Below are 20,636 nucleotides of genomic sequence, written 5' to 3'. Positions count from 1 at the left end.
GATGCTTTTCAATTTCATACTTATTCAATTAAATACTTTTTATATTGTTTTCACTTATTTGTTCGATGAATGTTTTGTTTATATATCATCATCGTTTAAGGGATTTTGAGCTTTACATAAAGGCTGTAGCAAAATAGGTGGTAACGATAGAATGTTGTCGATCTTTGTTTCATACATTTACAGCATTCACTGTTGTAACCATTCTTATGATCTACTTAACTTGTCACTTATCGAATGTAGTGTTTCTTTTAAATATTTTTTGTCAAATGTACCAATCACTTGTGGAACCTAACAATCAAGGTGATGTCCAGTCGAAGTTTTGTTTTTCTGATAGTTATAAGATAGTGGAATTCTTCAGTGAACTTTTCGAAAGTAAAAATTTTAGCGCTGCGGAATGATTGACTCACTATTGTTATCATTAAAGGTGAAAGATTTATGAGTGGTCGTAAAAAGAATGTGAAGCGAAAGGCTAGTGCTCAATGTATATCCAACGCATAAGCTTAGACTGTAACTGTGGAAAGAGATCTTGAGCATTGTTATATTCAGCTGTGAAAAGTGATGTATATTTTTTAGTTTGCTTCAGTCCGTTTAACCTAGAGAAAATATTTAGCCTGTAAAGAAGATATTACCTGTAGATTTTCCAGTTTGTCCTAACTTTTGTACAATTTTACTTTGATTCACAATGATAATTCAGATAATGAAATGAGAACTGATGGCCGGGTAGTAGATATGAACTACTCAAGGGTCTCATAGTTGGAGGAAATAGTCTTGAAATACATTCTAGCTTTGCAATCGTTGTCTAGTTAATGTCAGTCGTCGATATACATTACACTGAATAGTCTATTGTGAATTAATCTTGTATTGTTAAATATTATAAACAAGAGAGTAGACAGAAATTTAATGAAATTTATTGTGATGATTGTGTGTTGTAAATTCTGATCTTGTAATCGCATGAACTGAGGTTACCAGACATTTCTCTACTGATTTATTTCCGAATGTTTCTCTGGGATCTGGTGGTTTATGTTAAAATCACTTGCTTTACTTACGCTCGTAACCCATTGTGGAGGAGCATAGGCCGGCCACCAGGATTCTCCATCGAACTCTGTCCCGGGAAATACTTTCCATTTGTTCCCGATTGCTATTCATTCTTTTGATAACTGTCTCTCTTGGTCTTCCTCTATTTTTCTTCCCTTCTGGACTCCAAGTTAGGGCATGCCTCGTGATGCAATTTCTTGATTTCCGCAGTGTATATCCTATCCACCTCCAATATTCTTACTAATTTCTTTTCAACTGGAAGTTGATTTGTTCTCTCACACAGTCGGTTGTTGCTAATGGCATCCGATCAACGGATTTAGATTATCTTGCGTAGTCAATTGCTTATAAATACCTGTACCTTTTTGATGATAATTGTAGTGGTTTTCCAAGTTTCCTTTCCGTACAATAAAAACAGCATCAGATCCTCCTTGTTTATCAGTAATACTGCCCAGGTATATAAAACTTCTCACCTCCACATTAAAGTAGAACCTAAAGGAAATGTAATAGAAGTTAAGCCTTTCATTAAAATTTTCACAGTTAAAGTAGTCCATAAAGTATGCTGTCGGACCTGTCGGCTAATACATATTTCCTAATGAATAACAAAATAGATAACTATAATAAATCTAAGTTAGTTTGAGTTGTTAAATCATCAGTAAGCACTCTCCCACTGTATCAGAAAGATTATAAAGAAACTACATTGTAACACATTTTGTACAAAGCAAGTTGCACTCAAACTTTCCAGTTAGTTATTAACCTTACAAGCACCATGTATTTCTGCTTATCAGCTCTAATGCTCTTCTTTACTTGCCTGTCTGCTTCTGTGTATTCAGTCTGTGCCTTGACTTTCTCTGTTCTTGTTCGGCTGTTGTTAATTGCTGTCTTGTTATTCCTTTCTTGAATCCTGTCCAGGGTTTCGACAGGGATCTGTTCCTTATGGTGATGCTTTCCATGGCCCAGTAGCTCCTGACACGTTGAAGTTAGTACTTCTTTGATCCCTCTCCAATTGTCCTTCATGGTAGTTTTCTCTTCTTTGAATTGATCCTGTAAGTCTTGGAACCTGTTGTTGAGAGTTATCTTGAATTCGTTGAGTTTGCCAGCATCTCTAATGAAGGCTGTATTGAATCTTTGTAATGCTGTTTACCCAGTTTTTCAGTGCTTCTTTGGTTTCGGTTTCATCTTGGCAGCCTCCAGGTGGTGATCTGAAGCTATGTTAGCTCCTCTCTTTGTTCTTACGTATTCCATTGATCTTCTGAATTTTGTAGTACTGAAAATATGATCGATCTGGTTTTCTGAAGTGTGGTCCGATGAAACCCATGTAGCTCTGTGTATGCGTTTGTGTGGGAATATTGTGCCACCTATGACCATTATATTGAATACACACAGATTTGCATATCTGTCACCATCTTCATACCTTTCTCCCAGTCAATCCTTGTTGTCCCATGATATCTTCATAACCGGTGTTATCCATTCCGATTTGGGCGTTTAAATCTCCCATCAGGATGGTCAGTTCTTTTCCTAAGCACTTCGCTATGACTGATTGCAGCCTCTCATAAAACTGACTTTTATCATCTTCTTGCTATCACTGGTGGGCGCATAACATTGGATAACATTTATTGTGATTCCCTCCTTGTTTGTTTTGAAGGATGATACCTATAAAAATTGTTGCTCTCCTTGTTAGAATGGTCGTCGGCCTCGTGATTTCCAAATAATCTCGAATTTCACCATGTGGCATCACAATTCTTCCGAATAAAGGTCGTTCAACTCAGGGGACAGGGTTTAGGTTTTTTTCTGTTTAGCGTTTTTTCAGCAAAGTTGTTTTTCATAGGATGTGATTGCTGACGCCACGCCTAACCCTCCTTTTATCCGAGCTTGGAACTAGGAGTAAACCTGGAAGGGCTAGAGGCGGAGCTATATTAAAATCAACTGTTTGTAAATAATCAAATAATGATAATTGACAAAATCTGTGTTTTGTTTATTAGACCTATTACTCTTGTACTAATTAGTACATTACTCTGATGCCGTCTAGAAATCTCACAATAATTGAGAGATATCTGGGTTAACGTGAGAAGTTTTTGTCAAAAAATAATAATTTATGTCACTAGAGTGAATTATAAGAATTTATTCCTGAGTTAATTTCAAAGTTGTAAATGTACTTATGTAAATTGGATTAAGGAATTTATTTTTCAAAAAAGAATCATCAAAACATCCATACCTCTTGGAAGTTCATGTAATTCACAAAATGACAAGGTACGCTCTCCATTTATTATCACACAGTTATCCTTTGGTGTTTATCTTGGTTCCAATTTAAGTTATTAAACGTACGTGATTCATTAACGAAAGTTCGACTGATGTGTTTACTTATAGATGCCGTTGAGAGAATTTAACAATGTAATCCTTTCAAAATGATATTGTTTTTATCTTTCGACTTTTAAATGGAAAAAAATTGTTCAAATTCATCGCATGTTTTATTTCTCAAACATTTTTAACCCCAGTTGACTAGACATTTAAAAATAATTGTCAAATGACTATATCTGTGTATTACATAAAACATAACAATATATTGCTAAATGTAGTTTCGCGACCTGATGTTTTATTTTCTGATATTAATAAAATGTGGCAGGCAGTTTGTTACTGGTTCATCTTCCTAACTTTAATTTCTACTTTTAATTTGTGGATGGGATTTTAACTCTGGAATCTAACTGTTCTTTCAATTTGGGTATTGTGGCCAACTAGCTACCACCAACTTTTAAGATTGGGATTTTATAATACATGCTTTGATGTTTGAACAAACAGTAAAACTAAGCGTTCTCAAAATAATAATTTTGTATTACTTTTCTTGTTCAAATTTCTAAATAATAATGAAAGATGAAAAAATCACCTAATAAGACATAATAATGGGTAACGAAGTGAAATAATGTTGCAATTGTTAATAATTATAATCACGACAATAATAATTATGTTTCTTCATTGATTGTTATTTCTCATTTTACTAAAATGAATTGAGTTAGTTTGAATCAGAATCTTCTCATTTCATCATGATTATTTTGTAGAATCTCCCAACTAATTCATTAGAACAGTTTTGTATCAATTACACAAATGAAAATTTACAACAATTCTTCAATCATTACATATTTGAATTGGAACAAGAAGAATATCGAGCGGAAAATATTAGTTGGCAATATGTTCAGTTCCCGGATAACCAACCCATTATTGATTTAATAGCTGGTAAACCAAATGGAATAATGCATTTATGCAATGATGAAGCCAGTTTAGTCACAGTAAGTCTACAATCAGTTTCTAAATTACTAGTTGAAATCTCAGTCTCCACTTTTCATGATCAATTGATTAAACAAAAGATTTGTCTTTTTTTTGAAGTTTATTTATTTATTTGAACACATAAATATTGATACAAGAGGGCACCAGATATATATGCGCCACACAAAACCATGAGAATGGGAAGAGAGAAGGAGGCTAAGGTGCATATAAGAAAACAGAAAAAAAACCCACAGATTAGTGTATGTTAGTTTAATAAGAAGAATAATAGTGGGGGAAACAGAAATGTACAACCAGAAGAACTCTTTCATTCAAGGAAGTTATAACCACTCTTTATGGAGAAAGTAAAAGAAGGTTACAGTAGGCTCGCCACTGACTTCTATTCTGAGCCATATCTGATAATGTCTCTATCCACTGTATTTCGCCATCTCTTGGACCCCAACCAGGGAGTTGTGAAGGACCCACAGAAGCTGGTTTTGTACAACTTTCTTTCATACTACGACACCATGTCATACACTGACCACCTCTATGCTTTTTCCAACCAATCCTAGCATCGGCAAATAATGCACGACGAGGAATTCTACAGGGCAACATTCGTAGGACATGTCCAAGCCACCGAAGTCGGTGTTTCAGGATGGTGACACCAATTGAATTATCGTCTCTGCGCCCGAACACACGATGCTGAACCTTTGCATTACTAACATGGTGTTGTCGCTGGATGTCAGCAATCCTTTGGAGACAACGATGATCGAACACAGAGAGTCGTCTAACATCCTCAACTCGGAGAGGCCAGGTTTCACAGGCATAGAGCAAAACTGCTCTCACTGACGCGTTGTAGATCCGACCTTTTACAGCCAGACTAACATCACGAAGGCGTCAAAGATGGCCCAGATTGGCATAAGCAGCTCTGGCCTTCACTATACGTGAATTAATTTCATCACTCACGCCACCACCAGCACTTGTGCAGCTACCTGGATACAGGAACATCTCGACTACTTCAACCTGCTCACCACTCAGGGTAAGTACAGGATTAGAATCCTGCCAGTCTTGTAGGACTACTTTGCACTTCGAAGGTGCAAAGCACATACTGTACCTATGGACACTGATTGCCAACTGGGCTTGGGCATTATCGCACAGTAAGTCAATATCATCCGCATACTCAAGGTCGAGAAGTCTTTCTCCAGGCAGCAGATCCACACCGCCATTGCTTACATCCATCAGAGCTGTTTCCAGATTGTCATCGACAGCAAAGTTGGAGACAAATGGTGAGATTGAGCAACCCTATCTAACCGTACTGCTTGAGGGGTACAATGAAGGGAGTTTGTTGACTGCCCTCATTATGCCTGAAGTGTCTGTATATAGGGCTTTTAGGATGTTAATAAACTTCTCAGGCACATCCTTCTTCAATAGACGATCCCGGAGACCAGTCCTGTCCAACGAATCGAAGGCGATCCTTATATCAATAAACACTAGGATGGTTGGCCTGTGATAAGTATGACGGTGTTCTAACATTTGGCGTAGGGTGAAGATATGATCAATGCATCCTCGACCAGAACGAAAACCAGTCTGCTCCTCGCGAGTCAATCGTTCTCGGGTTTTGAACAACCTACGAAGTATGACGGAAGTCAACAGTTTGGATGCAATCGGAAGTAGACTTATCCCCCGGTAGTTGTTACAGAGGTGACGTGAACCCATTTTAAAGATAGGGACAACTATCGACTCATTCCATGATGTTGGTACACTTTCTAATTGTCAGACCTTTGTAAACAACTCGGTCGGTTCCTTCACCGGAAAGTCATCATCATCTTTAAATAGGCCCGAAGGTAAGTAATCTGGGCCTGGTGATTTGTAGCACTTCAAGATTTAGAGTTCCTCGAGGACTTCCTCCACGATAAGTGGGTCAGTCGTCACCGGTAATGCAGGGCAGGACAGTCTGATTGATGTTGCAGAAGCAACAGACCAGTTGTACTGTTCCTCGAAAAACTCTCCCCATCATATAAGACGTTGATAGATGTTAGTGATTGGCATCCCATCATCTTCACAGATTGTTTCACTCACACCAGACTTCTTGCTGCAAGTGTCTCGGATGAGTTGAAGGAGCATCCAGCAGTTACCAGATGCGGCTGCTGCTTCCAGCTCATTAGCACGCTCCTACCACCAGACTTCTCTTTCCTTAGGCGAGCTTTGTCCAATTTCATTTCGTCACAGCCTTCGTTTGAGGTCAAACTCACGGTCACCCGGAGTAGATCGACGGGCTTCGATGAGTTGTAAAGAGCCTGAAGAAACCCAGTGCTTATAAGCGGGACGTTTCGCGAAGCCGCAAGCGACTTTACTCGTCATTTTCATGGCGTCATGCAGTTGCATTCAATGCTTATCTATACTTTTCGGTGGGATGTTAGTTAGCCTAGATGATAGCTCGGTTCGATACTCGCTTGCAACAGAAGTTGAAACCAATGTACTGACATCAATCTGTTGATGACGATCAATTCGTTGGCCACTGAAACGTAAGGTAAGATTAGCGCAAGCAAGAGCACTGCCCAGATGCCCAAACTGAAACAGGTGGTTTTCTTAGGGGACCACACCCGGAGCCTTTGATTCAAAGGCCTTGTCCCCAAGGCAGTGGAGCATTGTAAGGAGATGCAGTCCCATGGTAGCCGGTGACCGACGATTGGTTCATACGCCATTTGTTCCTTCACGATAGTGGAGCCCATGTTCACCATTGGTTTGGAACCAGGGTTTTTCAACTCCCCTAGGTGAATTCGCCGCGTCCACCGGCCCGGTTAAAGCGCCGGACATTGGCTCCTCGCCCTCTTAATTTCGTAAACAACACCCCTACCACGAGAAGCCAGTGAGTAGAAATCCCCTGTCAGAGGCTATATACGCGTGGACATGTGAGAGCATTTCGAGTGGGAGGGTGGCACCTCCCTACTCTCGGACATAACAGGGCATTTGGGGGCAGTATGGCAACTGGCTGTTGCAGTGTGGAAGTGCCGGGCACCGATCCCGGGCCCTCTCGCATGCTATGCGTTTTTCTTTTCATTGGAATTCTGCATAATTGAAGCAAAGTTTATTTTAATTATATAATGAAATGGTATTTGTTGCTATATAATATAGTTAATTGGATATAAATAAAAGTATTTAGAAATCATGATAAAGCGATTTAAATAAGAAATATCTATCTATCTATCTCAGAATATGTCATAATCAAATATAGAACCATTAAAAATTTCCATGAATGGAACATAAACAGTTTTGAAATTTATTATGGTAGTCACAGCATCAGTTGTTTGATATTGAATTCTGCAGTGATTAAAATTTATTTTGGAACGAACTTACATTTTAGTGGCGTTGTATCTGACTCCAATCGGATCGTATGAATGATTGGTATCGAAATATACATCCTTAAATATACATCCGATATATACAACCTTTGTATATAATCATAGACTTAAATCTCTTAAGGGAATAACGGGATTAAAATAAGTCGAATACGAGATATTTCATACACTCGTTGGTCTGAACAGACGATCAAGGGAACGAAGCAAAATAAATCACAGATACGTGATGAATAGGGTAAGCAATTAACAAACATACGATCATATAAAAACAGTATTAATAAGCAAATAAGTGACAAGGTCAAAATATGGTCTGAGAAGAATAAACAAATTGGTATTTTCAGAAGCTAGAATAACCTATGCGAGCTCAACATAGTATCAGCCACTACAAAATCATTGTAGATGATTCTCCTTTATATTTTACCTAAACTGCTATCGGAAGGCAATGGATGTTATTTTGTGTATTTAGCTATTGCAAATTAATAACTTGGTATTGGTTGGTGAACTAGATTCATATTCTTCAGTTTCCATATATGGTAGTGGTACTATCAGGGTACCGAAAAAGGCGAATATGGGATGTAGCTGAACCTGGGATCCAAAGCTGATTGTTTTAACCATCAAACCATCTTTTTAACATATAATTGTCAATAATGACTGGAATTTTATCTAACATCTTTACAGTTTGTGTTACTAGCTATGAAGGCTGAAAAGCGTGGTATCAGTTGTTATCTAATAACAGATTATTCTTTTTGATTAAGTCATAACTGAAATAATTTAATGATAAGCTATTTAGTAATATTTACAAAATGTTCCGAAAATTCCAATGCTGAAAGTAATTACTAGAAGTATTTAACCTTGGTCATTGGATTTGTATTATAGTTTAAGTTTATTTATTACCAAGTCTATTTCACTTATTCTTTTCTTAGATTTCTGTGAGATTCAGTTTGTTGTGCTTTCATAATCAGAGTATTCTACATGTGTTCGGTTCTAAAAGAAATAATTCACTTACATTCAATAATAATAAACTTTCCACTATTTTTTTGTTCTCCAGACAATATCAGATAGCTAGTGGTTGAGCATTACAAAATTAGGTTGATATAAAAAATTCATCCGTTTGAGTAATCCTTTTAAATTAAAGGTAAAGTTAAGGAGAAAAAGGATGCAAAAATATGTTTATTGAAAATTAAAGTTAAAAAGAATACATCCAGCAGGTAATGATTGTATTCTCAAAAAATGTAAAAACGTTTTCATGATAATGTAAAGCTTTATAGTTCGTCTACGGGAATGTTTGATAACTGACATATCTCATAAATACACAGTAATTCCAGCTTAAGTCCTTTGGATACGGAGTTATCAACAGCAAAGCCAAATGAGGTCTTATGTAGTTGAATTTCTCATGTGTTCAAAATGTTTTATATAAGTGGAGATATTTGATTTTCATGTTATTCTTATTTTGGAAAACTAGTTCCATTTTGTCATTTGAATACTTTGGGAAAAACCTATGGGTATCAATACAAATATACTGTCTACAGTATTGTTGCTTATGCATAGAATTGTGTGGGATAGCGAGAATATAAATTCTCCTGATACACATATTGTTTGGAACCAAAGAATTTATGGAATTAAAGCTATTAATTATCTATTAAACGAAATTATGATATGCGTATTGTATAGTATTTTAACTTAAATCAAAGATTTCTCTCTTCCATTTTTTCATTAAAGGGGACAGATAAGTCGTTTCTACGACAATGTCAATATCATCATAAGAATCATCCAAATTTTAAAATGAATAAGATACAAGGAAATAATTCGTTTACTATTGTACATTTCGCTGGTGAAATTGTTTATAGTGTGAGTAAGAATAAAATGGTTGTTGTGGCGAGTTCTTTCATTGATCAGTTGATTATCAAAGTGTTGTTTTTTCGTTTAAATACAGGTTAGATTCGCTTCAAATGTACATGTTGAGAACGATATATCACTAGAAGCTACTTTAAATAAATAATTATGTTGAGTGAAACATGTTTATAAGAACGGCTTACAATAGAATATCATTCAGAAAAACATCAATTTTCATTTAATAATCTCATCAATTAATTATTGGTTTAAACCGAAACTTGACTGGTTGTACAATGGGTTTTTTAACTTTCCTTAATTTAATCCATTCTTACCCTGCTAACTGTCCGATAAATATTCATATTTGTGAACTTCCTTATTATTTTAATATTGTGACTATTCCAAAGATTTTACTCAAGAATCAGTACCCGTTAATGAGCTGCTTGATTAATATGTTATATTTCAAACTAGCAAGTACAATTCGGTTCATTGATTCAGTTCTCTTGAAGTGTACGATGGTCCTGGAGTAGGTTATGTTGATTCATTATTGCATAAAAGGTTTTGGGTTATTTAGGAATTTTGATATGAAACTTCAAAATCGTTTGGTAGTCGATAGTTTATCAATCATTTTCTTTTAATGTGTGCTTATTTAAACCATGAATTGCGAAAATTTAGTTATAGAATTTCCATTTTTTAATTGACCTTTACTAGAAGTAGCAGGAGAATTAATTGATAAATGTTCCAGATATTTTTTAAAACAGAAACCAGTGAAAACTTAAAATATCAAAAGTCGCTAAATACGATTCTACATACCAAGTTGTCTTTAAAATTCAATTCTATCAATAAATTTTGTCTCTACTGTTTAATATTATGTCGAATAGTCAAAACTATTGTACTTATTGTTACTAGCAGTGTTTAATTACTAAAAATATAGATTAAAGAGGAATCATAAATCAATAAAGATATGATAAATGTACAAATTTATTACAGGTAAATGGATTTGTTGATAAAAATCGTGAGAAAATTCGTGGTGAACTGCTTGCTTTATTAACTAGAAGTAAAAATTCTGCAGTAGCAACTATGTTTCGTAATGTTCAAGCTCAACGTACTGGTGTCAGTGGTACCGGTCCAAAATTGAAAACTTCTTTAGTTTTAACAACAATGAATAATTCACTGCAACAGTTAATGGAGAAAATGCGAATGTAAGTATAGGTGTTCAATTTTCTTTGTGAAGGTAAAGTTATATTTTATTTGTATTTTAATTTTAAGATTTTTGCTTTTTATTTTTTCAAAAATTGATCTATCACACATTATGATTACAACAAGAAAATAAGACCAGATATCATCAAATGCTCCAGACAATTTATTAACCAAATTAAAAGATCTAGGAATCGGATCACTTGTAGTTGTTTTATGTTAATTGACTAATGAAGTGTTTTTATTTAGTAGTACCATTAAAAGATACTGAGAACCATTGTAGTTAATTTAGAAATATAATGACGTTCATTATGGTGTTGGTAAAATGGTCATGAAATGTCTATTGTCCTACATGCATTATTTTCACTATTTTTTGCTGACTATCTGCTATTTATTCAACTATCTGAAACTACTTTGAAAATATTTCACCAAATCTCAAAATTTATTAGTGTTAGTAACAGAGAATCGTGTAGCTGCGTGACTGTTTTGTTGAATCTACAACAGGAAACTAAATAATATTTTTTTACAAATACATATATTCTTTTTCAGGTAATTGCTTATAGAATACAGTTAGCTTACATCTAGAAGGCATTCAGCTTTTAAAGTGTCGAAGGGCATACACTATGCGGATGCGGAAAATTTCTGTGTATCATTTCAAAATGATATAGCTTAGATTACTGGGAATTAAAAAGTATCACCAAATGAATAGAGAGGAACAGAACGAACCGTTTTTTTAAATCCCTTAAGACAATAAGATATTTTTTATGTTTTCACTATTTCTGTTGCTGATACATGTTTTCATACAGAACGGATTGTAAATATACATATAAATATATAAAAACTATCCATTTATAATTAAAGACATTCTTATATTTATTTATTGTTCGTTCGTTCATTCATTGTCTACTTATTCCCCCTTTTCCTTTAAATCAAATAATTATATTTAGGAATAAGCCAAGTTTTGTACGTTGTATTAAACCAAATATGAAAAAAGAGCCAATGGTATTTGATGATGCTGTTGTTATGGATCAATTACGTTACGGTGGTTTACTAGAAACTGTCAGAATAAGAAAATCTGGTTTCCCTGTTCGCATCAGTTATGAATATTTTATCGAGCGGTACGTATGCTTAAGATATGACATGTAACAGTATCTTGGTTCTCAACGTTTTATACTTTTCAGGATTTTATTATTCTACAGCTTAGGTTCGCATGATAAACGTATAATTGATTTTTACACACTGGGTTTGTGCTTAGTTTGGTATCTATAGAAGTAATGATGATATTAAGTCACGTATTTTACTTTGTACTGTTTCACATTGCTAACTGTTATGTCTTGCGCACATGTCGACTATCACGTAACATGATTGCCAATCAGAATACTGACCTATTTAACTTTGTTCCTATGCTAAACCAATGACATTTCAACCAGCACTAGCAGTCTTTCTTCAACTCTGAATCCTTACTGGTCCTCAAAATAGTAGTTTCCAGCCTAGCTCTACCCGTTGAGTCCAGAACACAGACTCAGCCTCCACTGTATGAATAATATATTTCAGACCGTATTTTATATACAAACAAACCGGACCGCATCACACCATAAAAAAATAACCTTTATACAAAGTCAAGTCAAATGTGGTTATAGGTGTGGGAGATTGTTACGAATAGATTGGGCATAATTTAAGAATAGTAAGTCATATAATAATGGCCAATAGGTCAGCTGAAACCCTATAATAAAAGACATTTAAATATATATACTCTAGTGACTAAAGAGTTATACAATAAGAATATATATATATATATATATATATATATAACAGTTTGTAAGTAATTCTCAGAAGTTACCCATAATTTATTCTTCTTCGAATACAATAAAGAATTTAAATTCATCTAATCAGTGAAGCGTCACTTCATTTTTTGCTATCATGGAATAATATTTGGTTGAAGGTTTCAGCTGAAACATATATTTCACGAATTGTCCTTTCCATTGCTTGTGCCATTTATGATGCGGGCTCTATTTTATCCACCTGCCAGAAAACTAATACATTGCTAAGAAAATTCAGTGAGTTGTTCTGCAGCTGTGAAATATGACTTGCCACAGCAAACTTTTTTTCGTCGGTATGAGGTGGTGGAGATTGATTAACTTCACTGAAATCATGTTTTGATCTAGTATCATCACTGAAAACCTAGAAGCACTGGACACCCTTTTCGTTCTAGTATGGGACTTCTGTGGATTGCAAGCATATAATCATACACTGAAGTATAAATAGTGTAAGATAGAGTCGTCGAATAGGTATACTTAAGTCAGGAATAAGATTTCAACTCGCTATGGTAACTTGATTTATGAAGATGAGAAACTACATCAGCATAGGTATCTGCAACATGTGTTACCCGTAACTAACTACTTCTTACTCCAACTAGCAACTCAAAATGATACGGACTAGTGCCTGGCCCTACGTTTTATGTGATCAAACGAATAATGTTTATGAGATTTGATGAAATCTATGTTTTATTTTTTTGTCAGTTTTACAACCAAACTGACGCGTTATTTAACGTACAATTAGAAATTGGGTGAATATTATAAATATGTCAAATTTTTTAGTCATATCCATTTCGTCTATATTTTAAAACAGAAACTATCATGGTAGTTTTCTTTTTAGCTAAGTACATAGTCGCAATTGTTAATTGAATACGAAAGAAATACGTTTCTTGTATTTTAACAATTCTATCCTTTAAAAATTTAAATGAATATCTTTTTAAAGGTAATATTCAACAGTGGAAATCCATATGAAAAGCTGTTTGCATATTTGACTACTCTTTTTGTTCAGTAAAATATAGTGCCCTCAGTAATTAAATTATTTATCAACTATAATCGATGTTTTTAATCATTAACTAATAAATATTATTGTTTTGTAAATAGTTAGTTACTTGCTGATCTGCATTGTTCTCTTAATTTTTTTGATGAAATTTTTTTCTGACACTTTAGTTATTCATTTTTACTTAATTATGAAAAACGTAAACAACTGAAGAATATAGTAGATATTCGTGAATCAACAGCTTGGATATTAATGAATATCAATATTCCTTTTGGTAATCGAACACCCATACAAAAATGTGTTGATTATGAGTTTGGTAAAACTAAATTATTTCTACGAAATCAATTAGCTGTGAATTTGGAATCACTTCGTACAATTAAAGAGTTATGTGCTGCTAGAACTATTCAACGCGCATGGAGACGACGTGATAATGGATTGATTGAAAGAGCACATCGTAATGCAGCTAGAGTTATTCAAGCATGGTATAGAGGATGTATGACAAGGTGAGATATGTATTGCAAATAATAAAAAGTGGTTTCTTATTTCAGAATGTTTAGCTGTAAACACTGGTTAACAATATTGTTTATTTTATAGCGACTATCCTTCATGTTCACCGTACTCTCCTTTTTTTCAGGTCGTTAGACGACACATATTCAATATTATTTTATCTCATACTTCACTATTTGTTTAGTGCTTGGAAGTATCTCATGATTCAACACGTTAACATGATTTATATTTACTAATAATACTAGTATAACGTAGTTGTTGAATATAGTATTGGTTTATGTTATAAAATAACCGTTTTATTATATAATCAGATCTATTGTGAAAGATATGGTTCATATACTTACATAAATGATCGGAATTCAATCATTCTCTATTGATGTATTAATCTGTAAATGGAGTACTTTATAATGATTTGACTTACAAGTTTTTTCGTTACTAGTGGCAACAACAAACATAACGGCAAATATCAAATAAACTTCATTATTTGACACTAATGGCATATTATAAATTGTTTATTGTACTAGTCAAGTTGGTGATCAGTAAGAATTATCATGTCTTTCATTTCTCCTATAACCGTAAGAAATAGTGTTATAAGATAATGTATTTCATTTACTAAATTGTTTATGATATTCTGTAACTAAGCCACAACAACATTCTAGATTATATGATTCGTATAGTTTTCAGTAATTAACAATAATGTACATTACTGTATTATTTTTAAACAAAAATGCAAATTAAAATTTTTAAGGTTACTGTAGAAATTTATTTCTAATATCCTAGTTTCTGTTATTTCAGTAGTTAACTGATGTGAAATAAATGTACAGAATGAGTATCCCAAGATCAGTTTTCACACAAATTGCAAACATTTTGTCCGTATGATGTTGATTTACTTTAACTGGTTGAAATACTTTGTAAGTTGTTCGTTTATTTCTTAGTATTATTAAACCGTATGAGATGCAGTTAATTAGATTTGAATGATCTCATAAAATAGGAAAGTTTAAGGAGATTGTAATCTGATGTTGTTGCGATGTGCAGATATGATTAACCCCTGACCGTTTTGCGTGTTTATTTTTATGGTTTATCGCTTATTTGTCTATTGGCAAATGATTGATTAAATATTTTGGATGTATGTAATATCCAAATTTCTTGAAAAAAATAATTAAACAACTTATTGGTTAGTTAGTACCAACCAGAATTTAAGAATCGGTTTGGTGATTAAACCATAAGTTCATGCACATCAACCACTCCATTATTCTATTAAAATGTATTTAATCATCACAAAAAGATATAACTTCTCATGATAGATTGATATCGTATGTATCAATGCTGAGGTTGGGCTTAATATTTCCAAATAAATTGAGCATTGTTTAGAAGGCTAATAATAAATATATTTTTTGTCATATCTCAGTGAGTAGAAAAATTGTATTTCTGACGTTTCGTGACTTAATGTAAGCCACTTCTTCAGAGTAAATAAATAACCGGAATAAATTAACACAAGTTAAGATAGTTTGTTTCCTTTGTACCAGTTAAACTTGTGTCAATTTATTCCGGTTATTTATTTACTCCGAAGAAGTGGCTTACATTAAGTCACGAAACGTCAGAAATACAATTTTTCTACTCACTGAGACATGACAAAAATATATTTATTATTGGCATCATATGGTTCATAATTAAAAACTAAGGAGTTATCGACGACCTTTCGCCTTTATTTGGTAAACTCTCCGAAGTATTTGACTTCTTTGTTTATTGTTGAGTGATCCGATACTATGTGAAAGAAGCTGTCCAGTACTTTATCGTTTTCGTTAATACTAGACTGTTGTCTATCCCTTATAATCATATGCGTTTGAGTGGTATAAATGAATTCTTTCCCGCCAACAAATCACCTTAATGTCGTTGATCTATCTTGCTATTGAGGGATGTAGATTTTATTTATTTTCTTCTGTCTACACTGCTACTTAGGTTAATTTGAAATTACTAAGTTGTGAAAGCAGTTTTTAACTAAACAATTACAAAATCTCAGCGAGTTGTTAAGACTACACTAAATCAACAGTTGATCAAACAAAATAAATTATTGGTAAATAATATGCCTAGTATTATTTAATTTTTTCTCAAGTGGACGAGTCACTGACTACCTTTCCAAACTCAGTTATCACACTTTCACTCGTATAAAATTTGATTCTCTGTGAAAAGTAGTACTCAATAAATGGAGAAAAAAAATGTATTCGTAGTAAATACTTAATACCAATTTTCATTATTTTTAGTTGACTTTTGCTCGAAAGATCGATTTCAATCAATGATCATCCAATTTCTAGATTTAAAAAATTCTTTGGTAGTTTTAAAAACAATCATTTCTCTTATTCAATAATCGATAAAGCGAATTACAATGGAAACTCATGTTACTGTAGTCGTAAAAATTACATACAGTAAATATGTGTGCACCCCCACACACACATGAGTATGTATCAATTGATCAATAGGCATGAAAATCATAATCATGATGATGTGCAGTAGAGATGTTGGTAAACGTTCTGTTTATATAAAATTTTGGAATGTATCTTCGTGTTTTACTTTACCTGATATTATGAGTACTTTACCTGATATTATGAGTAGATGAAAAAGTTTTTATTTACCATCAATATCTTATCTAGGTGAAATCGAAAAAACAACACAAACAGACAAATAGTTTTGCAAACAACATTAGTGTTTAGGTTTAAACAAGAAACGATAACCCATATATATATATATATATATATATATATCATTACACAAAGCACCTTAATTGTAAATGATGTATCTATTTTCAAAGCAACTATAAAGTATTAAAAGATGGTGAAACTTAATGGCAAAGTTAATTTTCAACTTTGGGTCTGTCTTTATAAGTCCACTCTTTTTATGATTCAATACTAACACGTAAAGAGATTTTCCCGAAGAATATTTGCCTGATCTATCCTTTTCCTGTATATCATAAAAAAAAGAATTTTCTCACTCATTTTTCTCTTTTTCTTTTATTATAGCACAATAAGTATCTTTCGTTACTTGTCTTATAACATTTCAATACGTTTTGTTCGTTGACATTTTGTCTCAAATTAGGCATTCTTCATTTTACAATCATCAAGAATAATTTTACATCATTACTTCGTCCCTTTTTCCAACATGTTGTGTTCTAACTAACCTCCAAAGTCATCGGTGATGATGTATTTATAAAAAATCATTGTAGATCTTGTTCAGTTTTGTTTGGTGTTTTTTTAACAAAATTTGCCATAAAGGATGTGAATTTTTGGTTTCATCTAACGACAAATGGAAAAGATTCGAAAATCTCTACTTTTATCGTTCAATAAAAGCCAATTTAAAAGTATTTTAACGTATTACTAGGACTGATCAGTTACATGATCGTTATAAAAGATTGTAATAAGTTTGAAACAGTTAACAAGTTAATCAGAAATCGTGCAACTTGATTTCGACATTTTTGAAATAATCTAAATAACAAGATATGTACTAGACGCTTTCGGTTGCAGCGTCAAATAATAGATGTTAATTGTTTGTGAGAAGAGACTAATTTTCCAACCTCTTTAAATATTTCTTTGTTTAGTGTTTTTGGTAAGAGCGGTGTACTGTTGATGGCATTTTTATTGATTTCTTCGAAGTATCCATTATAAGTAGAATTATCCCAAGGGAATGCAAAATTAATGAAACGATTCTTAATTTATCGACGCATTCATAAATCTGCCTACATCAAATTCAGCATTCAGAGAAAAAAAATTTATTCTGAACAGGAATTACCTATAAGATTTTAACATTTTGTCACTAATAACTTAATGACTTCAGAAAATGAGAAACACTTTTGGTATTTCTTATGAAATTCTTTCGTTCACTTTTATTTTATTAACTCTAATCAACTTTTCTTCATTCTCAAACTTGATTTTCTGTTTTTCCATTTAAGATAATGAACAAGAAAATAAATTACCACTTACCACTTCACATCGCTCTAAGTTATGTGTTGATAGTAGATTTTCGACTTATTACTTATGACTGATTTTTAACGTTTTTGTTTTCCACTTCTGTTTCAGACGTCAACACGCTGATATCGTTCATTATTTAGCAAATAGAAGCAAGGTAAATATACTTACTTTACTTTATTTTTGTCATGTTTGTTTGAATCTTCTCATTGATTTTTAGGACTGCAATTGATCAGTCTCTTATTGGCGTATGTGTATCCTGTGCGGATTGCCTGAATATTTCTTTAAGTCACAAGTATTATAAGCAACAATGTATGGTAGCTAGCAGTGAAGATTCAAACAACCAATACAAAAGATGAATTAAACTTCGCCTTATTGCACAAGCTGGTGACTATCTGAACTCATTACTTAAGTGGATAACGTGATGGAATATGAAGCGCAAGGTATTGAGTTTGAGTCTTGGAGTGAACTCCGACTCTGGATTGCAGGTACATCCATCTGACGACTCCCGAATAGGAATATACGCGTGTCCAAGATTTCACTGCTAGTTACCATCCATCTGAACTGTTATTACTTCTTTTACATATTTATAGTTATATGTTACATTTTGTCAGTTAGATAACTAATAAATCTATAGATGACTTTTATCATTTTCCACTATCACAGTTAATTAATCTATTAATTTTGAAGAAATGTTGAAAAATTTTCTTTTTAGTATCTTGATTTATAAACTCTCGTTTGAGATGTAACTTAAAGATTATAACATGATGAAAGTTTACAGCTTGGGTGATTTATTCTTTCAGAGAAGTGGTTTCCAGTTGCGAGATTCTCCTTGTTCCCAATGATTTTGTCGTTATAATATGAATATTTTATTTGGGTTTTAAATAAAAACTTTTAGAAGATACTTCTGATTTGAAGGTGGATCAACACGACTCAGTACATCGAATGGTTAATAGATAACGACATTTCAGCGATGATAATCGTACACGAATGAGAAACGAAAAGACAGAAATTTTTACAAACGTACCATACCTCGAGAATAGGCATTGAGATAAATAAACATCAAAATGTTATGGTGTTGTAGATCACAACGTAGCAAACAAACATGTCAGTTACGTGATAGTTCCTTGATTACAAAGGTCTTAATAAATCAAGATGTGAAAGATTCTAGTCGTAACTTTTATTGTTTCAAGTTCAAAAGCTACCAAAATACTGATTTCAGTCAAAGCTAACAGAGAACCAGAATAGCAATGAATTTTTTAAATTTAAACCGTTCCACTTAGTGAATACAGTACTACTAAGAGACCATATTTATTATAGATTTATGACTTTAATTTATTTTATAGAGTGATTTGGTGGTTAGCTAAATGATTCTCTTTCCTTATTTTACATAAAATTCTGATTCGAGTAAATTATGTACCGAGTTATTCAGTGATTATGTTGTAATATCTATGATATGTAGAAGAAATAATAAACTTTGAAGAATAGATGGGTATTAACCATATCATTGAGCCTAATAAACTATTTATTCATTATTTTTCATCCAGCACTATTTTGACTGAATATAATATCTAGTAAAGTCAAATTATTTAAGTAGAGATGCCAAAGTAGATTTATTAACTAAACAGTTTTAATTGGAGCAAAAAGTCGAATTTCTAAAGCCTAACTGATCTTGGCCCAAAAAGGTTTAGATAAGTAATTTATGTACAGCCGAAGCTATAACAATTCACCATTTCAAACCCGAACTAATCCTAATCACTTTGATTTAATTGCTATTCGTAGTCCATTGAAGATGCTTACGATAAAATGTTATTTTTTAAATGTTCTTAATCATAGGAACAACAAATCGGTGAACTGAAGGAAGTAAGTTAATCACTTATAAATTTTTCAACTTAATATGTTTTATGATAATAGCTATTTAGCACAAGTTCTACCGAAATTTTTTGCCAGGTTCTATACTCTTTCATTAATTATGGTCATAATGGTAGACAGACAGATTTGATTTCTCAAGTCATTTATCCCTAGTAATACTCATATAGTCTTCATAATAACCATTATTTGTACACTTGTATTATAAAATTTTACCTTAAATATATATCTATCTTCTATGCCTTCCTATGAAGATTGTTAGTGCAAGGTTTTTAGACTTGAAAGACCATTGTCTTGTGATGAGTGCCTATATCGATCTCTTAGATCGTGAGAATCCTCCACCTCATTATTTAACCCAAAATTATATATATATATCAGAATTAGATAACTCTTAGCTTTCATTCGTTATTCATTATTCTGCCATAATAAGGTAGCTTTCACTGGTTATATTTGTTTAGTAACCTGAAGAGTGAACTTAAATATGATTATTCTTCTAGGATTGATGAGACTTTAATTTTCATCCAGCTCTCAAAAACACAATCCCTAATTAACAAAATTTCAATATTTACTAATGTTATCATATTTCTTGCTATCTAAACTTCTTCATAGCTATCTGATATGGATGTGCTGAAAAATTCACTGCTCTTAATTTTCACTTTTATTAAGATAAGAGAGGTAAAATGTTACAAAGATAACACAGAAAGCGAATAAGATTTAGTAAAGAGCTTTTGTATATACGAAGTGACTGCATCTGGAGAACCATTACAAAGTTGGGAGCAATAAACAACTGTTTATTCTCAATATGGAACTCCTCAACGGT

At 33.0% G+C, this 20,636-nt stretch overlaps 1 protein-coding gene across 1 annotated transcript in view; it reads left to right on the top strand.

Annotated features, from left to right (window-relative positions):
• Smp_127510 (putative myosin XV) overlaps positions 1-20,636 on the top strand; it is a gene marked incomplete at both ends in the record, with an annotated part of 195,567 nt that overhangs the window by 9,141 nt on the left and 165,790 nt on the right. Inside the window, 7 exons of the mRNA XM_018799252.1 lie at positions 4,086-4,409; positions 9,029-9,198; positions 10,245-10,388; positions 11,621-11,791; positions 13,655-13,987; positions 18,059-18,104; positions 19,784-19,810. Coding sequence (XP_018651060.1) covers positions 4,086-4,409; positions 9,029-9,198; positions 10,245-10,388; positions 11,621-11,791; positions 13,655-13,987; positions 18,059-18,104; positions 19,784-19,810 — 1,215 coding nt within the window. The remainder of the gene's footprint in view (positions 1-4,085; positions 4,410-9,028; positions 9,199-10,244; positions 10,389-11,620; positions 11,792-13,654; positions 13,988-18,058; positions 18,105-19,783; positions 19,811-20,636) is intronic.

Source organism: Schistosoma mansoni, chromosome 3 (assembly GCF_000237925.1).
Source record: "Schistosoma mansoni strain Puerto Rico chromosome 3, complete genome".
Taxonomy (NCBI): Eukaryota; Metazoa; Platyhelminthes; class Trematoda; order Strigeidida; family Schistosomatidae; genus Schistosoma; species Schistosoma mansoni.
This window is presented reverse-complemented; position numbering and strand designations above follow the sequence as displayed.